This window comes from Erythrolamprus reginae, chromosome 6 (assembly GCF_031021105.1).
Source record: "Erythrolamprus reginae isolate rEryReg1 chromosome 6, rEryReg1.hap1, whole genome shotgun sequence".
Classification (NCBI taxonomy): Eukaryota; Metazoa; Chordata; class Lepidosauria; order Squamata; family Dipsadidae; genus Erythrolamprus; species Erythrolamprus reginae.
The window spans coordinates 75491286-75515373 of NC_091955.1; the positions used below are offsets into that span (position 1 = coordinate 75491286).

Genomic DNA, 24088 nt, shown 5'->3' on the forward strand with positions numbered 1-24088 from the left:
TCAAGAAATAATTATAATCCTGAAGGCCAGGCCATCAATATTATTGTACTGTCTTTTTAAGAGAAATGTTAATTTGCAAGCAACATAATTCTCAGTTAGAAAAACGCATTTCCACATAGAATCTATTCAAATTGTGGATCTTAACGATTTCCTTATTTATTTATTTTTTTAAAAGAAGAGGTTTCCATATCTATATTTTCACTCTGCATCATACGTGTTATATTCACTAAGAAAGATTTGTGATTGGTCAACAATCCCTTCCCCCTTCTGTTTGACAGCATTTTTTTTTCAAGGAAATGCCAAAGTTCCAAAATATCCTGCAAATCTTTGAGTACTCTGAGCAAGCAGAGTAATCTAATTTAATCCTAATATAAATATGTTGCGTGTTAATGTAACCCCGGGGAATTTCCAGCAAGCAAATACTCCTCAATTTTCAAATGTTAGTTTACTATTATCAGCAGGATTAAGAAGACTGCATGAAAACTGAGTTAATTTACCTGCACATTGCATAAACAGCATATTATTATGTGATGCAAACTGTGATTTTGTTATAACTTTATTAAAAATGTTAAATGAAAAATAAAAGCTAGCAGAAACTAATATTTAGAACAAAGAAAAAAAAGAAAATAAACCTAAAGAAGAAACTTACTATTTTCTTTTTAGCAAATATAAACGTAAATCTCTTATTCTATCATTACAATATGATTTTTATTTTTCTCTGTAATCATTTTTTTTACCATGGCTTTACTGACAACCAATTTTACTGACAGACAACAGAAATATAAAGGCAACATAAATCTCTTACACAGACAAAAACACTTTCGAAGGACTCAACTAGCAATGTTATTTTAAAAAGTTCTTTTGATACCAAAGATGCATTCTATGATAAAATAAAAAAGAAGTAGCACTCAATGCAGTTTAAATAATATCTTCTTGCAAAAAAGAGATTCAAGCTATAAAAGATTTTTTGTGCTTTAGTAACTGGGCCATTGGATAAGAACCTCTAAACCGGGGTTTCTCAACCTTAGCCTCTGATAACAGGTAGCCCTTCCACTTGATTAAGTATTGGAGTTGTCTCCTGTGCCACCTTGACTTGAGGATTTGCTGCACCTCATAATGAGTTTGCCCCCCTAGACCACAAGGTCTGGGGGCTCACAGGGTAGTGGCCGCAGGGCAATGAAGGGCTCCACTTATCTATTCCTACCGGGTTAGGGCGGGCGCGCACACAGAAGCAAAACAAGGCAAAAGTTGCCAAAATCTCGCCCGGGCAAGCATCTTCAAATGAGATTTCACTTTGGGCACATGGTCAAGCTGACTGAGGAGAGGGGATCCCTTGGTTATTCAGGCATTGGGATGAAGTCCTTACTGCTCACTACTTTGAACAGAGTTAGTCCCGTGCTACTTTATGCGACCTCAGCAAAAGGCAGGAAGTCCACCCAAATGGACCTCAATTTTTAAGAATGTGCCAGCCAGTTTCTGGAAAGGTTCTGTCCACATTCAATTTTTTTTTCATCCAATCTTTCTTACTTTTCATTTTCCACTTACAAAATAATAATAGCAACCTTGGGGAAGACTCAATAGGTGGATAAAAATCCCAGATCCAGTCTTTGTGTCTAACCATAATGATGATGTATCTTATAGAGATACTATAAATAAAGGCATGAGCTGAAAACCAGTTACATGTATTAAAGTATAAATTCAGCCCTTTGTTCATTTTCCAGGTTTTCCAAATTACATTGATTTTATTGGAATCTACTTCCCTATCCATCTATGTCTATTGCTCTTTCAGTAAGAAGATTTAAATATCTTGCATACTTTACCTCCCGGTTTATGGCTTCCTTTCAGAAAGTCAGCATTACATACTTCTGTTGGTAACCTTATGTGGATTCATTTTTATTGTTAATTCAAAGACATCCATTTTCGGACAAGCATAGCATAATTAGTTAGTACTCTCTGTTAGTAAGTACTGCACCTTGAAGAGGAGCTTGTGATGATCACAGAGTTGATAAGACAATAAAACCAAGTATGCGTTTATGTGGGGCACCGGCAACTCCTTTAGGATAAAACATAGTTTGTGTCTCCCCCCACCCCAGTGTTTCAGCTCCAACCACTGATTCAAAGAAAAATGGTACAATGAAAAGAGGCGAGAAAGAAGGGGAGAAAAAGCTTGATGCTGAACACTCACAAGGTTTGGGTGTCTTCTCTTCCGTCTGCCCTTGGCCCCCGGCAGTATCATCACTAATATTTTGCTCTGAACCAGATTCAGAGGGACCTAAATGATTTGGAAAGCACAGATGGGGATTTACAGTCATAGGCAAAAGTGCCATTTGGACCCCTATAGCTGAGCATCCATAGAGTCAGAAATGAAGACAGTTGAGAAATGTAGGGGCAGAAGAGGAGAGATAAGCAAAAGGCATCCATTCATAAAAAGAGATTTAAGAGGAAGAGAAAATTAAAGCATACTCCAAGATAAGCAAGAGGAAACTGAAAGAAGAAGAAGAAGAAAGATATACATGGAGGGCTATATATATATATATAGGTTTAAGATGGTTGGCAAGGCTATTGTTGAAATCCATTGATTTTCAGAAACTCAGGGTCTGCCAGTACTTCTTCCAGGATATTTATTTATTTATTTATTTATTTTGTTTGTTTGTTTGTTTGTTTGTTTGTTTTGTCAAGTACATATTGGTGGTATACAAAGATATAATAATATTTATATACATGATACTAGTAAAAGAGAAACATTGGGACAGAGGATGGAAGGCACTCTGGTGCACTTATGCATGCCCCTTACTGACCTCTTAGGAATTGGGAGAGGTCAACAGTAGATAGTCTAAGGGTAAAGTTTTGGGGGTTAGGTGATGATACTACAGAGTCTGGTAATGAGTCCCATGCATCAACTACTCAGTTACTAAAGTCGTATTTCCTGCAGTCGGGTTTAGAGCGGTTTACTTTAAGTTTCTATCTGTTGTGCGCTCGAGTGTTGTTTTGGTTGAAATTGACAGGAAGGACATTATAGCAAATGATGTTGGCATCTGAAGTTCTCTGCCTTTTGCATCCTGTACCTTGCACTGAACGTAGGAAGGATAGGTGTGCCTTGAACTTTTATATGCAGGATGTGGATGATTACCTCTGAGGCATATCATGAATCTGTCAGCCACAGGATTGGTACAGTGATCTCAACAGAATCCATGCTTCTGTTAGCGATTCCTTGCAGCAGATAAGAAAACAATATTTTATCATATAATAGTTTTTGGATCAAATCAGGAGATTGTGTGCCATTTTCTCCACTGAGTGATAGGTTTGAAGGAAGTATCATATAGATAAATTTGAAAAATATATGCAAGGCAAATATGGAGATCTCTTCATGATAATGTTTTTCACTAGCTGAAGAACACTTTGGAGTAATGTCTACCTCTAAAATGTACAAAAATAAGTTTATTTTTATTTCATCTATTTTTCATTGTTGGTAATCTGTGACAAAACAGGAGAAAGGGATACTTTTGCTCCTTTATTTTCAGTTCTTAAAAACTTTTCATTCCATTCTGGTGATTCAATCCTGTTGTTCAATCCTTTGAAGTTATTTAAATAGGTCTATTTACAATATAGTACTGTTTCCGATGGAAGAGTATATTTCATTAACTTTTAAACAGTCATGATGTTTGTCTATTTTTCTAAGGTTGGTTTTGTATATTTGAAAAGATTTTTTTAAAGATAAAATTTGCCTTTGATTAAAGTGGTTCTACTAATACCCCATTCTAGGGGATCAGGCAAGCAAGAGAGAAAAGCAGAGAAAAGAGAGATTGGTTGATAGAATAAATAAGTATAAGCAAGAAAAGGTAGAACTGAAAAAATGGAGTTGAAAGATTGACTGTTAAAGAAAAAGTTTGCTGAAGATCCAAGTAAGAGGTTAAGTTTTATAGAGACATTAGTGGAAAGAAAAGTTCTGCAGAAAAGAAGATGAAGAATACAGAAATCCAGATACTACAAAAGACAAACAAAAGAAACAATGCATAACAAGAGATATAACAAAGTAAATAATCTTTTACATTGTTCTGTTCTTAAACATTACAATATATACATGAGTAGCATTATTTTTGTGTCTGTGTATTTGCATGCATATATATACACAGACAGTACATACTGTATGTAGCATGTATAATTTATATTCAGATATGCAAAGATAAAAAGAATATACAGGCTATATACCACCTTTGTTTGTAAAATACATCATTATTGTGTTTTATTTAAGGTAGGTCATGTCAAAATGGCAGGTACAATCTACATTTGAGATACTGTATATCCTCAGTGTTCAGGCTCTTTTGTTTCTTGATGTACGTAGTTAGCTTAGTAAAATATTACTTACTTGCTTTTTTAAAATATAATTTCTATTTTTGAAAATTAATTCCATATGAGAATGGCTAGCAACACGGGAAGAAATTTAAACTCCAGTAGGAGAGAAATCTTTTGCCTAGCCAATTAACCTAAATGATACTTTCTCTTTTTCAAGGCCAAGTCTGGAAAAACTATTTCTGCTTAGCTATAATAATTAGCAAAACAACACATCTTACTTTTATAGCATAAAATATTTTACATCTCTGCTCTAAAACAGATACATTCCAAATATGAGGCTTAAAATTGCCTGAAATATTTTGTACAGCAGATCCATGTTGACAGGAAAAAACAAAAGATAAGAGAGCTAAGCTTTTAAATTCTTGCTAGAAAGAAATGATAAATCATTTGTTAAGGAGAACAAAATATAAATTGGAAGCTATTAGCTATGTTCCAGATGTGTTCTCCATTTTTCTACTTTGGGAAAATTTCCCAAACCATCTGCTAAATTTTTATGAGCCAGGAATTATATAGGCTAACGACACTCATAAATCAGTTAACATTAGATTTATGGAGCATGAGATTTCTGAATTATTATTGAGCTGTTCCATAAATGTAGAAGCAACAGAAGCAGTAGCAGTAATAATAATAATAATAATAATAATAATAATAATAATAATAATAATAATCATCATCATCATCATCAAATACAACATGTTTGTGTTCCATTCCATTCCTGCCCTGTTCCTTAAAATTTCTAGCTGATTATTGATCTTTACTTCAGATCAATATCTTTTCTACTTAGACTAAGTAGATTAAGACTAAGACTTAGTCTAAGAATTTGGGAGATATTGAGAACCATTTGGAAGTTACAATCTGGTCCGTAGGTTGACATTCTTAAAAATCCAACATATCTTAAGTATAATCAGTGACACAAATCATCCACAGCCAGCTGTTTTCAACAGTTGGGAAACTTTATAGAACAGAACAATACATAGCTTACTAGTCACTTAAGAATTTCTTCTGTGATGAATTCAACACAAATTTTGAAAAGATTGTTTTTTTAGTTTACTTTGGGGAATCTTTTATTTTACATACATTGACGCATAAAACTAACGCTGTTGTCGAATAGAAAAAAATGGATATATTTTATCTTTTGCATAAAATATGATTGGGACTTACTTGCTTCAAAGCAATACTCTATAACATAACCATCTAAACCTGCAGCTCCAATTTGATCTGGTGGTCGCCACTTCATGGTAACTGTAGTATCGGTGACATTGTCAACTGCCAGGCAGGTAGGAGGACTTGTGACAGCTAAAGGCAACAAAAGAGAATATTGACGTTAGCTTAACAGAGTTGGAAGGGACCTTGTACATCATCTAATCCAAACCCTCACCCAAGCAGAAGATGCTACACCATTTGTGACAAATGGTAGTCCAATCTTTTTTTGAAAACCTTTACTGAAGAAGCTCCCACAACTTCTGAAGGCAAGTTGTTCCATTGGTTGATTATTCTCACTATCAGAAAATTTCTCCTTGCTTCTAGGTTGAATCTCTCCTTGATCAGTTTGTATCCATTATTTCTTGTTTGGCCTTCAGGCACCTTGGAAAATTAGCTTGACCCTTTCCTCTCTGTGGAACACTGCTTTCATGTCTTTTTTTTAAAATTTATTTTGTCCAATACAAAATAAGGGGTTTATTTTATTTTATTTATTTATTTATTTATTTATTGGATTTGTATGCCGCCCCTCTCCGTAGACTCGGGGCGGCGAACAACAGTAATAAAAAACATCATGTAAATCCAATACTAAAAACAACTAAAAAACCCTTACTGTAAAACTAAACATCCATACAAACAAACATACCATGCATAAATTGTAAAGGCCTAGGGGAAAATAATATCTCAGTTCCCCCATGCCTGACGGCAGAGGTGGGTTTTAAGGAGCTCACAAAAGGCAAGGAGGGTGGGGGCAATTCTAATCTCCGGCCAGAGAAGGCTCTTCCCCTGGGCCCCGCCAAGCGACATTGTTTTGTTGACGGGATCCAGAGAAGGCCCACTCTGTGGGACCTAACCGGTCGCTGGGATTCGTGCGGCAGAAGGCGGTCTCGTAGATACCCTGGTCCGGTGCCATGAAGGGTTTTAGTGAGTATATATCTATTTACACATAGTAAAATACATGATGAAGGTTATAGAGGAGATACTCATAGTAAAATATATCTAAGAAATAATAGAAAAGAAGATATAGTAATAGAACATATCAATGAAAGAATAGAAGAAGAGATATAGGAATAGAAGAAAGATATAGGAGATATAGGAGAGCAATAGGACAGGGGACGGAAGGCACTCTAGTGCACTTGAACTCACCCCTTACTGACCTCTTAGGAATCTGGATAGGTCAACCGTGGATAATCTGAGGGTAAAGTGTTGGGGGTTTGGGGATGACACTTTGGAGTCCGGTAATGAGTTCCACGCTTCTACAACTCGGTTATTGAAGTCATATTTTTTACAGTCAAGTTTGGAGCGGTTAATATTAAGTTTAAATCTGTTGTGTGCTCTTGTGTTGTTGTGGTTGAAGCTGAAGTAGTCGCCAACAGGCAGGACGTTGCAGCATATGATCTTGTGGGCAATACTTCCCTGGTCCTTCTCTTCACTAGACTAGCTATGCCCAGTTCCTGCAACTGTTCATTGTATGTTTTAGTCTCCAGTCCCATAATCATCCTGGTTGCTCTTCTCTGCACTTTTTCTAGAGTCTCAACATCTTTTTAATAGTGTGGTGACCAAAATTGGGTACAGTATTCTAGGTGTGGTCCTACTAAGGCTGTATAGAGTGGTATTAGTACCTCAATTGATCTTAATTGTATCCCTCTGTTAATGCAGTTTAGGATTGCATTGGCTTTTTCATATGCCACTGCACACTGCTGGCTCATATTTAACTGGTTGTTCACTAAGATTCCAATATCCCTCTCATAGTTCCTGTTATTAAGCCTTGTTTCACCCAGTCTATATGAGTACTTTTTGTTTTTCTTGCCTAAATGTAAGACTTTCATTTATTAACAAAATTTTTACTTAACAAAAGTATACATAATCTCTTACAGGTCACTAAACAAAGTTCATGCTTGTTATATTAGTTAACAAAGAATCTTACAGCACCTGAAAAATTAACAAGCATATGAAAGACTTTCAGTGTTGCATTACTAATCTAAATAATTTTTGATTAGGAAAATACAGAAGATAATACGAGATGATATGAGATGATAGCTCATTATCTGTACACTTCTCTTGTTTTCATTAGAACAGGTGATATTTAGAAACATAGAAACATAGAAGTCTGACAGCAGAAAAAGACCTCATGGTCCATTTAGTCTGCCCTTATACTATTTTCTGTATTTTATCTTAGGATGGATATATGTTTATCCCAGGCATGTTTAAATTCAGTTACTGTGGATTTATCTACCACGTCTGCTGGAAGTTTGTTCCAAGGATCTACTACTCTTTCAGTAAAATAATATTTTCTCATGTTGCTTTTGATCTTTCCCCCAACTAACTTCAGATTGTGTCCCCTTGTTCTTGTGTTCACTTTCCTATTAAAAACACTTCCCTTTAGAACCATTGAGCTCATCTTTGGTAGTCGCTAACATAAACAATTGAAAAAATCTGATTTTTCAAAAGAAATATCGTCTTAAAATAATCAAAACACAGATAAGAGCAATGAAATGGCAGTGTGAATGGAATAAGGATTAGAATGGGGATGGCTGTTAAAGATGAGGAATATAGACAAAAGTTAGCACAGGAAACAACTATTAACCTTAGAAATTGTAAATTGGATACTATTGAGAAGGTTGTAGGAGTCTAAACTACAGTTTTTAAAACCATGGCGACTTTAAGATGTGGACTTCAAGTCTGAGAATTTGCTCTCAACTAGCAATTCTAGGAAATGAAGTCCATGCACCTTAAAGTTTCTGAGATTGTGAAACAGCGAACATATGATCCTACACAAGTCTGTAATACTTTCTGTTGTACATACTCTTGATCAGTATTGAGGACTCAGATTCAGATAGTGTTTATGAAGTAGTGGGGGGCCCGGGGTTACAGGTAGTAGAACAGGTGGGAGGCCAGCCACAGGATGGGGCTATGAGTTCAGGATCTAGCGAGGGAGAATCAGACGCGCGCTGGGTTAACCCTAAATTCAGAAGGATTCAGAAACGTAGAGAGTAAAGGTCTGGAAGAAGATATTAAGGAGAGGAATGGGTTAAATGTTGTAGTGAGGTATTTGGCACGTCAGGGGGCTAGTGAAGGGTGAAGTTTCAACTTTGCTGAAAAGAAATATGGAGGGGTTTTTTTCGCCACGCTAAAGTAAGCCAAAGTATTTTGTATTGTATTTAGTCAGTGTTGCTATTTTTTATAGATATGTAGTTAGGAAATAAATCTTGTCCAAGTGAAGCAGGAAAAGGAATGTGAGGAATGCAGCTAGAAGAGAGATAATGGACCGATTGATGTCTGGAATGTGTTGAAGTACAAGAGAGCAGAGAAATAAACGGAATTGCTTTATTCATGAAATAATGCATTTAATGAGAGTTATTTGTAATTACTAAACTTCTACCAGAAACCAGAACACTTTCTGATGAAAAATATGTGTTCATTTAATAAAACTGCAGCCAATATTGAATAATCAGTAATAATTATGTTTAACATTAGTCAACTTTACTGGTAAAGGGATTTCTTTCTGATGGCATTCCAGTACGTCAGACCAGACCAAAACAAAATAGAATAGAATAGAATAGAATTTTTATTGGCCAAGTGTGATTGGACACACAAGGAATTTGTCTTGGTGCATATGCTCTCAACGTACATAAAATAAAATATACATTTGTCAAGAATCATGTGGTACAACACTTAATGATTGTCATAGGGGTCAAATAAGCAATGAAGAAGAAATATTAATAAAAATCTTAGGATATACGCAACAAGTTATAGTCATACAGTCAACATGGGAGGAAATGGGTGATAGGAATGATGAGAAAAACTAGTAGAATAGAAGTGCAGATTTAGTAGAAAGTTTGACAGTGTTGAGGGAATTATTTGTTTAGTAGAGTGATGGCGTTCGGGAAAAAACTGTTCTTGTGTCTAGTTGTCTTGGTATGCAGTGCTCTGTAGCGACGTTTTGAGGGTAGGAGTTGAAACAATTTGTGTCCAGGATGTGAGGAGTCAGTAAATATTTTACCCGCCCTCTTTTTGACTCGTGCAGTATACAGGTCCTCAATGGAAGGCAGATTGGCAGCAATTGTTTTTTCTGCAATTCTGATTATCCTCTGAAGTCTGTGTCGGTCCTGTTGGGTTGCAGCACCAAACCAGACAGTTATAGAGGTGCAGATGACAGACTCAATGATTCCTCTGTAGAACTGAATCAGCAGCTCCTTGGGCAGTTTGAGCTTCCTGAGCTGGCGCAGAAAGAACATTCTTTGTTGTGCTTTTTTGATGATGTTTTTGATGTTAGGTGACCATTTTAGGTCTTGAGATATGATAGAACCTAGAAATTTGAAGGTCTCTACTGTTGATACTGTGTTGTCTAGTATTGTGAGAGGTGGAAGGGTGGAAGGGTTTCTCTTAAAGTCTACCACAATTTCTACGGTTTTGAGTGTGTTCAGTTCTAGATTGTTCTGGTCACACCACAAGGATAGTTGTTCAACTTCCCGTCTGTATGCGGATTCATCATTGTCTCGAATGAGTCCGATCACTGTTGTATCATCTGCAAACTTCAGTAGTTTAACAGATGGATCGTATGAGATGCAGTCATTAGTGTATAGAGAGAAGAGAAGTGGTGAGAGTACACAGCCTTGGGGGGCACCTGTGCTAATTGTACATATATCTGATGTGATTTTTCCTAGCTTCACCTGCTGCTTCCTGTCTGTTAGGAAGCTTGTGATCCACTTACAAGTGTGTACAGGTACCGCTAGCTAATTTAGTTTGGTTAAGAGAATGTCCGGTACAATGGTATTGAATGCTGAACTGAAGTCCACAAAGAGGACCCTGGCGTAGGTCATTGGAGATTCAAGATGTTGAAGGATGTAGTGTAGAGCCATATTAACAGCATCATCTGTTGATCTATTTGCTCGGTATGCAAATTGCAGGGGGTCTAATAGTGGATCCGTGATGGCTTTCAAATGGAACATCACTAGCCTTTCAAAGGTTTTCATAACTACAGATGTTAGAGCAACTGGTCTGTAGTCATTCAGTTCCTTGATGGAGGGCTTCCTTGGCACTGGGATGATAGTCGAGCGTTTGAAGCAGGAAGGAACATAGCACAACTCTAGTGATTTGTTGAAGATTTGGGTGAAGATGGGGGCCAATTGGTCAGCAAAGACTTTTAAGCAAGAAGGAGTTATCTTGTCTGGGCCTGGTGCTTTTCCAGGCTTCTGTCTGAGAAATAGATCTTTCACTTCCTTTTGTGTGATCACTAGGGGTTGTAAACACAATGGGATGGGTTCAGTTGTAGAAGATTTAGCTGTTGTTGGTGTGTCTGGGATGGAGGTTGTGCACATAAGTGGTTGAGGTTTCTTTTCAAACCTGCAGTAGAACACATTCAGGTCATCTGCCAATTGCTGATCTCCTTCAGCTTGGGAAGGTGGTTTGCTGTAATAGGTGATGTTTTTGAGAGTTTTCCACATGTTTGCTGGTTCATTTGTTGAGAATTGATTCTTTAGCTTTTCAGAGTAGTTCCTTTTTGCTGCTCTGATCTCCCTTGTTAATATATTTCTGGCCTGATTGTACAGCATTCTATCACCTTTTCTGTAGGCTTCCTCTTTGGAATGACGTAACTGCTTGAGTTTGGCTGTGAACCAAGGTTTATTGTTACTGTATATTTTCACGTTCCGGGTTGGTACACGTAGGTCTTCACAGAAGCTGACATACGATGTTACAATAACTGTGAGTTCATCTAGATCTGCAGAGGTGTCTTTAAAAATATTCCAGTCTGTGCAGTCAAAGCAAGCCTGTAGCTTTAACTTTGCTTCCTCAAAGCATCATGACTGCAACATCAAGTGAGAAAGATTAATGTGTTTTCCAGCTTCCTATTTCTAAAGATCTCTGAAATCTTCTCTGAAACTGAATTAAATCAACTATCTTTCTGGATTTTATGTGAATGAATATCTCCTGTATTCTTAAATAATTTCCAGGGTGCTGCAGTACTGTATTGCAATGAAAACATTTAATAAAAGTTATGCATAATTAGATACGTAGATATGATTTACTTACCTAGAGGCACAAAAGGTTTTGACGGCATGCTTGGTTTCGAAGTCCCAATGGCATTGACTGCGAACACACGCACCTCATAGGCAACTCCCTCAATCATCTTTTTGGGCTCAAAAGTTGTTTCTTTAATAAGATCAAAATTTAATCTCATCCACCTGGAGCTTTGCTTCTTTTTCCTTTCAATGTAGTATCCTAAATAAAAATATATGCATAAATATAAAACTATTAGTTGAGGGCTCAAAATTTCCAAAAAGGGGAAATGCAATTGTTATGGAGAGGATCTATTCCAGGATCTAATCAGGGTCCATCAACAGCCACAGAGCAGAGGTGAAATGCTACCAATTTATATATAGAAACATAGAAACATAGAAGTCTGACGGCAGAAAAAGACCTCATGGTCCATCTAGTCTGCCCTTATACTATTTTCTGTATTTTATCTTAGGATGGATATATGTTTATCCCAGGCATGTTTAAATTCAGTTACTGTGGATTTATCTACCACATCTGCTGGAAGTTTGTTCCAAAGATCTACTACTCTTTCAGTAAAATAATATTTTCTCATGTTGCTTTTGATCTTTCCCCCAACTAACTTCAGATTGTGTCCCCTTGTTCTTGTGTTCACTTTCCTATTAAAAACACTTCCCTCCTGGACCTTATTTAACCCTTTAACATATTTAAATGTTTCAATCATGTCCCCCCTTTTCCTTCTGTCCTCCAGACTCTACAGATTGAGTTCATTAAGTCTTTCCTGATACGTTTTATGCTTAAGACCTTCCACCATTCTTGTAGCCCATCTTTGGACCCGTTCAATTTTGTCAATATCTTTTTGTAGGTGAGGTCTCCAGAACTGAACACAGTATTCCAAATGTGGTCTCACCAGCATTCTATATAGTGGGATCATAATCTCTTTTTTTCATATTTCAGCAAGGTAACTCAACACATATTATTAACAAGCTCACTATATATTTCTATTGGGGTTTTTATATATTTTTATTATTAGATTTGTCCCATTGTTATATTGTTTTTATCACTGTCGTGAGCTGCCCCGAGTCTTCGGAGAGGGGCGGCATACAAATCTAATAAATTATTATTATTATTAATTATTATGTGTATTCATAGTGGCGGCCACTGGTGGTTTGGCGAACCCGTAGTGGCGGCAGAACAAGGTTCCGCCCACCCGCCCAGAAGTCACCATTTTCTTATTTTTAACCCTTTGCACATGTGCAAAGCTTTCTGCACATGCGCAAAGGGTGAAAAAGTGTTTTTTATTTATTTTTATTTTTTATATTTATTTTTATTTTGTTTGACATACAAACATTTAGACATCATACAATACAACATTGAACATCTACGATTTATATATTTACAAGATTTATTTTTTACAATTCTATTTGCTATATCTTTTTCTTAACTTCCACTCAGTTGTATATTTTTTCCACACTTTGTAATAGTCCTTATTTTGTTGGTTTTGTATCTCATATGTTAATTTGCTAAATTTGGCGCATATTTGTCTAATATTTTTTTAATCACCATTTCTTTGTGTGTCTGATGGTGGCACACATGCGCTTCTGAACCAATAGGGAAGGCAAATAGATTTCACCACTGGACCAGAGATTTAATCTTCTGAGTTTTCAGAAGACCCATTTCACCTGGTCACCTCCACGCCATCTAAATAATTATAATATAACTTACACATTTCCTTGAGCAAAAACTCTCAGTTGAAACCCTTCTGCTTATGAATAGTGTATACTTCCATTTCAAACAGCCACTGAATAATTTTACAAAATCATTAAAATACCAGTTTCAATGAGTGGTCTACATACCTAACAGAGGAGATCCACCATCATAGGCTGGAGGTTCCCAGGTCATAATACACCAATCTTCTCCTATCTCAGTCACAATGGGTGCCTCTGGGGGGTCAGGAATATCTGTTGCAATCAGAAGTTTTAAGTTGTTAAGAGTTTTACTGGAAAAGCAAATATACAGTATTTGTTCATCTCAGACAAAATTATTTATAGCTATACATGTATTGGACAAATATCCGGACTCAATTTAAGCAAAAATTCAATCTCACTTACATTATGGAATTTAAATTAACCACAAATAAGCTAAATCCCATTAGTTTCAATAGATTGGCTGGAATACCTATTTACTTGGGATTTCACATCAGGTTTTCATTAAGCAGATAACATTTAATGAAGTGTTACAAATGTTATAATCTATATCAGTGTTTCTCAACTCAGCACCTTACAAATGCATGGATTTCAGCCAGAAATTCTGGGAGTTGAAGTCCACACAACTGAAAGTTGCTGAGGTTTCCAGCCTAAACTCGTAAACTCCTTAAAACCCACCTCTGTCGTCAGGCATGGGGGAACTAAAACATCTCCCCCTTGCCCATGTTGTTTTGCCTTTTGATTGATTGACTGTGTGCCTGTTTTTTATATATATTGGGATTGTTTTATGAATTTTTTTAACTTAAAATTGTAATTAGATTGGTGGGCATTGGATTTGTTACTGTGTACTGTTATTATTATTTTATTTATTATTGTTGGGAGCCGCCCCGAGTTTGCAGAGAGGGGCGGCATATAAATCCAATAAATCTAATCTAATCTAATCTAATCTAATCTAAAGCCTCTACTGAATGAGAAAGAAATTCATTTGGGGAAAAATAACTTTGAGTCCTATTTTAACTCAGAGGCCATTGAAAAGCTAAAGCAACACACTTTAAAATGACTGAAACGTACTCTATTGCAGAATTCTAAGTCATTATGTCAATTTTCATGCTGATTTAGAATTATAGGAGTTTAATAAATTTCACAGATTAACAGCTTTGGAGGGGGCTTTGTAGGTCATAGTCCAATACCACCACCACCCACCGCCAAAGCAGGATACCCTACACCATTTCTGACAAATGGCAGTCCAATCTCTTCTTGAAAGACTCCAGGGATGAAGCTCCGACAACATCAAAGGCAAGCTGTTCCATTGGTTGATTGTTTTCACTGTCAGAAAGTTCCTCCTTGTTTTTAGGGTTGAATTTCTCCTTGATCAGTTTGCATCCATTATTCCTTGTTTGGCCTTCAGGTGCCTTGGAAAATAGCTTGACCGCTTCCTTTCTATGGCAGCCTCTCAAATACTGTATTGGAACACTGCTATCATGTCTCCCCTGATCCTTCTCTACACTAGACTAGCTATGCCCGGTTCCTGTAACCCTTCATTGTATGTTTTAGTCTCCAGTCCCCTAATCATCCTGGTTGCTCTTCTCTGCACTTTTTCTAGAGTCTCGACATCTTTTTTTATAGTGTGGTGACCAAATTGGGTGCAGTATTCCAGGTGTGGTCCTTCTAAGGCTGTATAGAGTGGTATTAATACATCACTTGATCTTAATTGTATCCCTTTGTTAATGCAATTTAGGATTACATTGGCTTTTTGAGCTACTGCCGCACACTGCTGACTCATATTTAACTGGTTGTCCACTAAGAGTCCAAGCTCCCTCTTACAGTTACTACTATTAAGCCTGGTTTCACCCAATCTGTATGTGTACTTTTGGTTTTTCTTGACTAAATGTAAGACTTTACTTTTATCTACATTGAATTTCACAACATAAGTCACAACACTTATGGAGGGCATAGAAACATAGAAGACTGACGGCAGAAAAAGACCTCATGGTCCATCTAGTCTGCCTTTATACTATTTCCTATATTTTATCTTACAATGGATATATGTTTATCCCAGGCATGTTTAAATTCAGTTACTGTGGATTTACCAACCACGTCTGCTGTAAGTTTGTTCCAAGGATCCACTACTCTTTCAGTGAAATAATATTTTCTCACGTTGCTTTTGATCTTTCCCCCAACTAACTTCAGATTGTGTCCCCTTGTTCTTGTGTTCACTTTCCTATTAAAAACACTTCCCTCCTGAACCTTATTTAACCCTTTAACATATTTAAATGTTTCGATCATGTCCCCCCTTTTCCTTCTGTCCTCCAGACTTTACAGATTGAGTTCATTAAGTCTTTCCTGATACGTTTTATGCTTAAGACCTTCCACCATTCTTGTAGCCCGTCTTTGGACCCGTTCAATTTTGTCAATATCTTTTTGTAGGTGAGGTCTCCAGAACATCAGGCATCAGTTTGGAAAAGGCTGAAATAGGAAGAGCATTGGTGCAAGTTCAGTATAAAAGCCATATACTGCATTGACTTACCAACTACTTTGATATTGATGTGGGCGGAGTCTTCTCCAGCTTCATTCTTCAGCATTATTCTATAAGAACCCGAGTCATCTTTTTCAGCAGAATCAATCACCAAACAACTGCTGTCTGGATAATTCTCTGCCCGTATTCTGGATGCAGAATCCATGATCCACTGTCAATCATTTTGCAAAAGGGAATAGGGTAGGGGAAGAAAAATAGTTTAAAGTGGGGGTGAAGAATCAGAAACCATCAGAGAATCAAGAATTAGAATTTCATTGGGATAAATCATATGGAAATTGCACAAATGTAGCAAGGAATTTGTCAAATACTCCATGGATACATTCTTGATACCTCAGGCTTTGTGCTTCCTTTAACAATCCTTTTTTTTTTTTTTTAAATCAGGATGACAGGCTGGTATACCATAAAGCAAAGCATCATGTCACCTAAACATCTTTATGTTTAAAGACTAGCTACAGCATAACATGTGCCCTCAAGGCTTTCTTAGAACAATTAAAAGTACATGATTGCCACTTTGTTTGAATTTGGAAGCATATCTATTTATTGAGAAAGTGTGCGCGGTGGAGAAATCACTTGAACTAATGAAGGAAAATTAATAAATGGTTATTTTGCAAGAAATATTCCACTGTGCCCAAGGCCCAGATATTATTGAACTCTCCCTGCAAAAATACTTGCATCCTTTAAAATTTATCTCCCTACTCTTGTATTAAGGAAGCTCTGTAATGTCTAGCAATATTTCTCATTTGTACATCCTTATTCAGTGATCACAACTGAACTGGCAATTCGGTCATTAAACAAAGTGGTCACTAAGTGAAGCCGCAACTGTGCTTATGATCTGGCTTCAGCATTACTTGGCTTTACAGATCTGTGAAGGTTATAAATGCCAGGATTGATTGCAAGATTACTTTTTAAAATCACAGTTATATCTGTGAACGGTTTGCTAAATGAGGCAGTTCCTAACCAAGGGACTACCTGCATTTTTTCATGAGTGTTTTGAAAACATTTAGGAAGCAATGGTCTATCAAGTAGGAGGGATAGTAGACAGTCTTATCTGCTGGGTATGGTTAAAAAAAACAACAACGCAGCATGCCAGTGGGAATGGTGTGGTTGAAGCGCTGTCTATTTTTAATGTATCAAATGTGAAGTCTAGATTTTTGATCACACCATTACAGCAGCTATTTTGGCTTTTTTGACTATTGCCTCTGGGCATCCTTCATAGTTGACTGAAATTTGCAGAAAGCGTTTAAAGAATGTTGATCTATTTTTAACATTTTTAACATTTGCCTAATTTTACTGGTTATCCTAGTGGAGATGCCGTGGTGGTGCAGTGGTTAGAGAGCAGCACTCCAGACTACTTCAGCTAACTGCTAGCTGTAGTTCAGCAGTGCTAATTTCACCACCGGCTCAAAGTTGACTCAGCCTTCCATCCTTTCGAGGTGGGTAAAATGAGGACCCAGATTGTTGGGGGTAATAGGCTGATTCTGTAAACCACTTAGAGAGGGCTGTAAAGCATTGTGAAGTGGTATATAAGTCTAAATGCTATTGCTGTTGCCCATCATGGTTGTAACGTGGTTCACTGTGGAACCGATCTGATTTTATGATATTTTTGTGGTGATCGTTAAGTGAACCAATTGTTAGCTATGGGCCACCACAAAAATATCATAAAATCAGATCCGTTCCACAGTGAACCATGTTACAACCATGATGGGCAACAGCAATAGCATTTAGTTTTGTTGAGGTAAAATTATAAGATGTGATCGTGTGACTATGGGCACTCAAAATGGTTGTAAATGCAGATTGTTTCGCAAGTAACCATCATGATTATAGAGATGTGTGTGGCTATTGGAAGTTCAGAACCAGATAATAAGTATCCATTGGGAGGTCCATTATAACTTCAGGTAACTAACCAATCAGTGGCACATTGAGGACTACCTGTTTGTCACCTCCCAAAGATACCAATTATTCCTTCTATCCTATATCTTTTCTGGATACCTGTGCTATTTCATGAATGGTTCCTAATATACAGTACTTAATTATCTGATAGTAGATTGTTAGATGTGATTGCAACTCCGGCAGCTTTCAACCCCTCCTGAATTTAGTTCAGATGCATGGTACTTATTGGTAAAGGAGATTCTGAGTACTTTAGAAATAGCACTTAGATTTATAAGAATATAAGAAGAGCCATGCTGAATCGGGCCAAAGTCCATCGAGTCCAACATTCTGTGTCACACAGTGGCCCACTGATTGTCCATGGGGATCTTGAGTAGAAAGAGAAGGCAAAACCCTCCCTTTCCCTTGACCCCGAACAAATGGTACCCAAGGGAAACCCCGCCTGCCTCAACCAACATAGAGGCGGCACTTGGACATCTGTTTCAATACATGGGGCTACCTTTGAAAAGTGTTAGGAAACTTCAGATCATGCAAAACGCAGCCGCAAGAGCCATCGTGGGGCTTCCAAGATTCGCCCACGTTTCCTCAACACTCCGTGGCTTGCATTGGCTGCTGATCGGTTTCCAGTCACAATTCAAAGTGTTGGTCATGACCTTTAAAGCCCTACATGGCATTGGACCAGATTACCTCCGGAACCGCCTGCTACCGCAGGAATCCCAGCGACAGATAAGGTCCCACAGAGTTGGCCTTCTCCGGGTCCCGTCGACTAAACAATGTCGTTTGGCGGACCCCAGGGGAAGAGCCTTCTCTGTGGCGGCCCTGGCCCTCTGGAACCAACTCCCCCCGGAGATTAGAATTGCCCCCACCCTCCCTGTCTTTCGTAAACTACTGAAGACTCATTTATACCGCCAGGCATGGGGGACTTGAGATATTCCTTCCCCCTAGGCCATTACAAGTTATGCATGGCATGTTTGTCTGTATGTTTGGTTTTATTATAAGGGTTTTTAGTTGTTTTATTATTGGATTGTCACATGCTGTTTTTATTATTGTTGTTAGCCGCCCCGAGTCTATGGAGAGGGGCGGCATACAAATCCAATTAATAATAATAATAATAATAATAATAATAATAATAATAATAATAATTATTATTATTATTATTATTATTATTATTATTATTATTATTAACCACCATATCCTTTATATACTGCTTCACAGTGCTTTACAGCCTTCTCTAAGTGGTTTACAAGGCAAACATATTTCTCTAGGTCCTCATTTTACCAACCTCAAAAGGATAAAAGGCTGAGTCAAACTTGAGCCAGTGAGAATCGACCTGCCAAACTGGACATCCATTTCAATAACCACTAATACCTTTTATATACTGCTTCACAGTGCTTCACAGCCCTCTCCAAGCGGTTTACAAGGTGAGTATATTTCCCTGGGCCCTCATTTTACCGACCTCGAAAGGATAAAAAGCTGAGTCAGTGAGAATCGACCTGCGAAACTGTGGCAGTCGGCAGTCAGCAGAATTAGCCTGCAGTACCGCCTTCTAACCACTAAGCCAGCCCTTTCATGCCATTGCATATTTTATTACAACTTATTTAAAAGATTGGACTTAAGATGTTACAATTTTACCTTATCTCCTCTGCTCCACGTAACCTTTGGTGGAGGCTCCCCAGAAACAGGGATTTCAAGACGTAATTTCGTTCCTGCGACAACTGTTACCGTGTTATCATCACCAAGGCCATCAAGGTGAAGCTTAGGAGGATCTGCAAAACCAAGGTACTTAGGAAAACACCTCAAAATTTGAATGTGTGATAGAAGAGACATTTCCCTCTCAGAATGGAGAAACGTCTTCATACATACAAAGCCAGAATTAGTGTAATATGCTGAAGAAGAGTTTTGAGAGTCAAGCTAAACACCCCTAACCTTCCTAGAGCTAGTAGCCAGTGTTCCCTCTAATCTTTTGGGGTGGGTGGGCGGAAAAGTATAGTGTCTGAGCGGCAGTCCCTTTGGGACTGGGCGGCACAGAAATATTAAACAAACAAACAAACAAACAAATAAAAAACCCACCCTGTTTTGCCTCAGAGAATTTCAAAATAAAATACTGTACTGTGTGTCTATAACAGTGAGCTCATAATAGGGCAACTCTATCAATATCAAAATGCCACTTAAATAGTTGAGCTAGTTTCAAACTAGATTTTGATTTTCTTTCTCTCTTCCTTACTCCCATTCTTTTTCTTTCTCTTTTCCTTCCTCTCTTTTTTCTATCTGTTTCTCTGTCTTCCTCTCTTCCTCTCTCTTTCCTTCCCTCTCACTCTTTCCCTCTCGGCTTCTGGGCAGGTTTGGAAAACTCTGAGTTGATGATGATTTTTAAGTGAGCGATTGCTCACTGCTCAGCTTACAGGGAACTATGCTAGTAGCAGTAGCTCAGTTATATAGTATCAAATTTAGCAGTCACCCTCTGCCCAAAAACACGTTTCCAGGGAAAATGAATTGTCAACTCAACCCAAAAAACATTTAGAAGGTGAGCAATTATGACAGTGTCTGAGAAATGTTACCAGAGCAAAGATAGACTTTGAAAAGTAGGAACAGTTTGATTAACCTTGTAACATTAACTCCTCAAAAAAGAAACTATGTACATGAATTATGGCTTTTTTTGGTCTTTCAACCCTGGTTCGTTACAGTTCTGCTTTCTTATCTCATAGTTACACCCTAACCCTGACATTGACTTCATTAGATACATGATGTGCTACAGCCACATCACGCTGCTATTTCTAATCATGTGTACACCCTGATTTGCATATAATCCGATGTCTTTTTGTGTTTATCTCCAGCATTGCCATAAACTATGCTTCGACATACAATAATTGTGTTCTAGTCTCTGGTTCAAACATACCTCTGGAAAAATTATCATACGATACCGAGGATAGCAAAAAAAAACAATGTCTAAATATACATTTTTTAAAAAATTAATATATTCCTTATTATTTTTAAATCAGTTCTTCCTATGTATTGTCCCAAATACTTATTATTAAACTGATTTGTTCAGATGCAATAATAAAAAAGCATCAATATGTTTAGTTCCTTAGTGTGCTATAGTCAGGACTCCCATTCTATTCCATTCCATTCATTTCCTACTCCATTCCACTCCACTCCATTCCACACTTCCATTCCATTCTTCCTGGCAGCTCTAAGTACTGTAGAAATAAATGAGTCAGTAAATTATGATGTGCTCTAGTCAGCCCTAAAATTCATTCCACTCCACTCCACATTTCCATTTCATTCCATTCTACTCCACTCCACTCCACACTTTCATTCCACTCCACACTTCCATTCCATTCCTTTCCATTCTTCCTGGCATCTCTAAGTAAAAATAAATAAGTAAGTAAAATACGATGTGATCTAGTCAGCCCTAAATGGACAGTGTATCCTTGGTTGGAGTTGAAAGGAAGTTAAAAGTTAAAAGAAGTTAACCAGGTGTATTTTCCGAGGGTGTGAAACCTAGAAAATTACATTTACTGCATATGTCTGACTTTTTCCCACCTTTCAAAGCTGCCGTAAATGAAAAGGGGGGGAAAGGCATTTTATCAAGAGAATTGTGTTGCCTTGTCACTGCAAAGATGCGATGCACTTTGGGAGGCCAGAGGGTGATGTGAAGTGAAGCAATGTAACACTTTCACTTCCTTCAAACTTGCAGATCGATCACGCCAATCCCTGGTTTAGCGAGGTGGGAAAAGGTCATGATACATCACACAACGATATCATGACGCTGTGAGTTTGACATTCCTGCTTTAGAGGGGACAGATTATTGCATCATATTGTTATGAAGAAGTCCTTTGCATAAACCTTCATCAAGATGAAGCCTCTTCTTGATAGATACACTATATTATCTATATGGGGCATGACATCATTAATGTTGTGACTTGTGGTTATTAGTAGTCACATAAATATTTACTTTATTCAATGCTGTCAAAGCCTTTAGATTTAGATTAGATTAGATTTATTGGATTTATATGCCGCCCCTCTCCACAAACTCGGGGCGGCTCACAACAATAATAAAAATCCAATGCCCACCAATCTAATTACAATTTAAAATTAGTAATTTCATAAAACAATCCCAATATATATAAAAAAACAGGCACACAGTCAATCAATCAACAAAACAACATGGGCAAGGGGGAGGTGTTTTAGTTCCCCCCTGTCTGACGGCAGAGGTGGGTCTTAAGGAGTTTACGAAAGGCAGGGAGGGTGGGGGCAATCCTAATTTCAGGGGGGAGCTGGTTCCAGAGGGTCGGCCCCCCCACAGAGAAGGCTCTTCCCCTGGGTCCCGCCAGATGACATTGTTTAGTCGACGGGACCCGAAGAAGGCCGACTCTGTGGGACCTAACCGGTCGCTGGGATTCGTGTGGCAGGAGGCGGTCCCAAAGATATTCTGGTCCGGTGCCATGAAGGGCTTTAATTCCACAGCATAGAATAAATTCCACACCTTTAATGCTTTCCTCCTGATTCATTCCAGTCCAGATCAATATCTACTAGGCCATTTTCTACAATATTTAAAACACAATTTCACTGTAGAAATGGCCAACATGATCACTGCAAATTATGTAGAATTCTAGAATTCCATAAGGTTGAAATGCAAGAAATAGACTAGAAACTCTGGCTACTGCCTGGGAATCTTGAAGTTGTGGTCCTAACATGGCAAGACAGTTATAACTCAGTTGACTTTAAGAACATTCAACAACCAGTCCATTTTAGGAACATCACGTCACTTCTGTGCATTTGTCTTATTATAGAAATACATGACAGAATCAAAAAAAGAGAAAAACATAGGAGTTACCTATAATATGAACTTTACAAGGGATGTTGACATTGTAGGCATCTGGAACAAACGTGTATTCACCATCATCCTCTACCAGTGAGCTACCAATAATTAACCGATGGATTCTATGAAAAAAAGTCAAGATAGGAAACCAAAATAAATACAGTGATACCTCATGTTACAAACGCCTCGTCATACAAACTTTTCGAGATACAAACCCGGGGTTTAAGATTTTTTTGCCTCTTCTTACAAACTATTTTCACCTTACAAACCCACCGCCGCCGCTGGGATGCCCCGCCTCCAGACTTCTGTTGCCAGCGAAGCACCCATTTTTGCGCTGCTGGGATTCCCCTGAGGCTCCCCTCCATGGGAAACCCCACCTCCGAACTTCCGTGTTTTTGTGATGCTGCAAGGGAATCCCAGCAGGGGAATCCCAGCAGCGCAAAATGGGCACTTCGCTGGCAACGGAAGTCCAGAGGTGGGGTTTCCCAGTGAGGGGAGCCTCGGTGAAATTGCAGCATTGCAAAAACACAGAGGTCCGGAGGTGGGGTTTCCTATGGAGGGGAGCCTCAGGGGAATCACAGCAGTGCAAAAACGGGCGCTTCGGCTGGCAAAAGGGGTGAATTTTGGGCTTGCACGGATTAATTGCTTTTCCATTGATTCCTATGGGAAACATTGTTTCGTCTTACAAACTTTTCACCTTAAGAACCTCATCCCAGAACCAATTAAGTTTGTAAGACAAGGTATCACTGTATTCTTATTCCTACATGGGGCAGAGGGCCCCACCCTGGAGAAACTGGGTGAGGGTAAAGACAAAAGGACAACTAAACTGGAAACCACAGACTTTTGCACACAACTAGATCATTGCCAACTTTATCTGAAGCATGAATGGAATCATTTGGAGCAATAATCGTTAGACCAAAATGTGTTTTTTTTAAAAAAAAATCCTGGTTCAATAGAGCGGTAAATTTATTTATTTATTTATTTATTTACTTACTTACTTACTTACTTACTTACTTACTTACTTACTAACTAACTTACTTACTTACTTACTTACTTACTTATTTATTGGATTTGTATGCCGCCCCTCTCCGCAGACTCGGGGCGGCTAACAACAGCAATAAAACAGTATATAACAAAATCCAATACTAAAAACAGTTAAAAATCCATTATATAAAAACCAATCATACATACAGACATACCATGCATAAAATTGTAAAGGCCTAGGGGGATAGTATATCTCAGTTCCCCCATGCCTGGCGGCCGAGGTCGGTTTTAAGCAGCTTTCGAAAGGCAAGGAGGGTGGGGGCAATTCTAATCTCTCGGATCAGCTGCAATTGTCTGGAATGCTCCACCTGACTCCATTGTTGCTTCCTTAAATCACCATAGCTTTAACCTCAAACTGTCTATGGTGGACCTTACGCAATTTCTTAAGTGGTCTGTAAAAGCGGGCATGCATAAGCATACCATTGTGCCGACTGGCCCTGTCCTACTGTCCCCATTTATTCATACTTATTCCCTGTGCTCATGTTCATATTTTTACTTATACCCAAGAGTGGGTAGCAGGCAGGACGGGGTGGAATGCAGTTC

At 38.0% G+C, this 24088-nt stretch overlaps 1 protein-coding gene across 1 annotated transcript in view; it reads right to left on the bottom strand.

Annotated features, from left to right (window-relative positions):
- The window catches only part of MYBPC1 (myosin binding protein C1), a 105812-nt gene that overhangs the window by 19548 nt on the left and 62176 nt on the right, over positions 1–24088 (bottom strand). Inside the window, exons 18-24 of the mRNA XM_070754969.1 lie at positions 22517–22623; positions 19312–19445; positions 15784–15943; positions 13407–13511; positions 11587–11775; positions 5515–5649; positions 2186–2272 (exon numbers count right to left, since the gene is read on the bottom strand). Coding sequence (XP_070611070.1) covers positions 2186–2272; positions 5515–5649; positions 11587–11775; positions 13407–13511; positions 15784–15943; positions 19312–19445; positions 22517–22623 — 917 coding nt within the window. The remainder of the gene's footprint in view (positions 1–2185; positions 2273–5514; positions 5650–11586; positions 11776–13406; positions 13512–15783; positions 15944–19311; positions 19446–22516; positions 22624–24088) is intronic.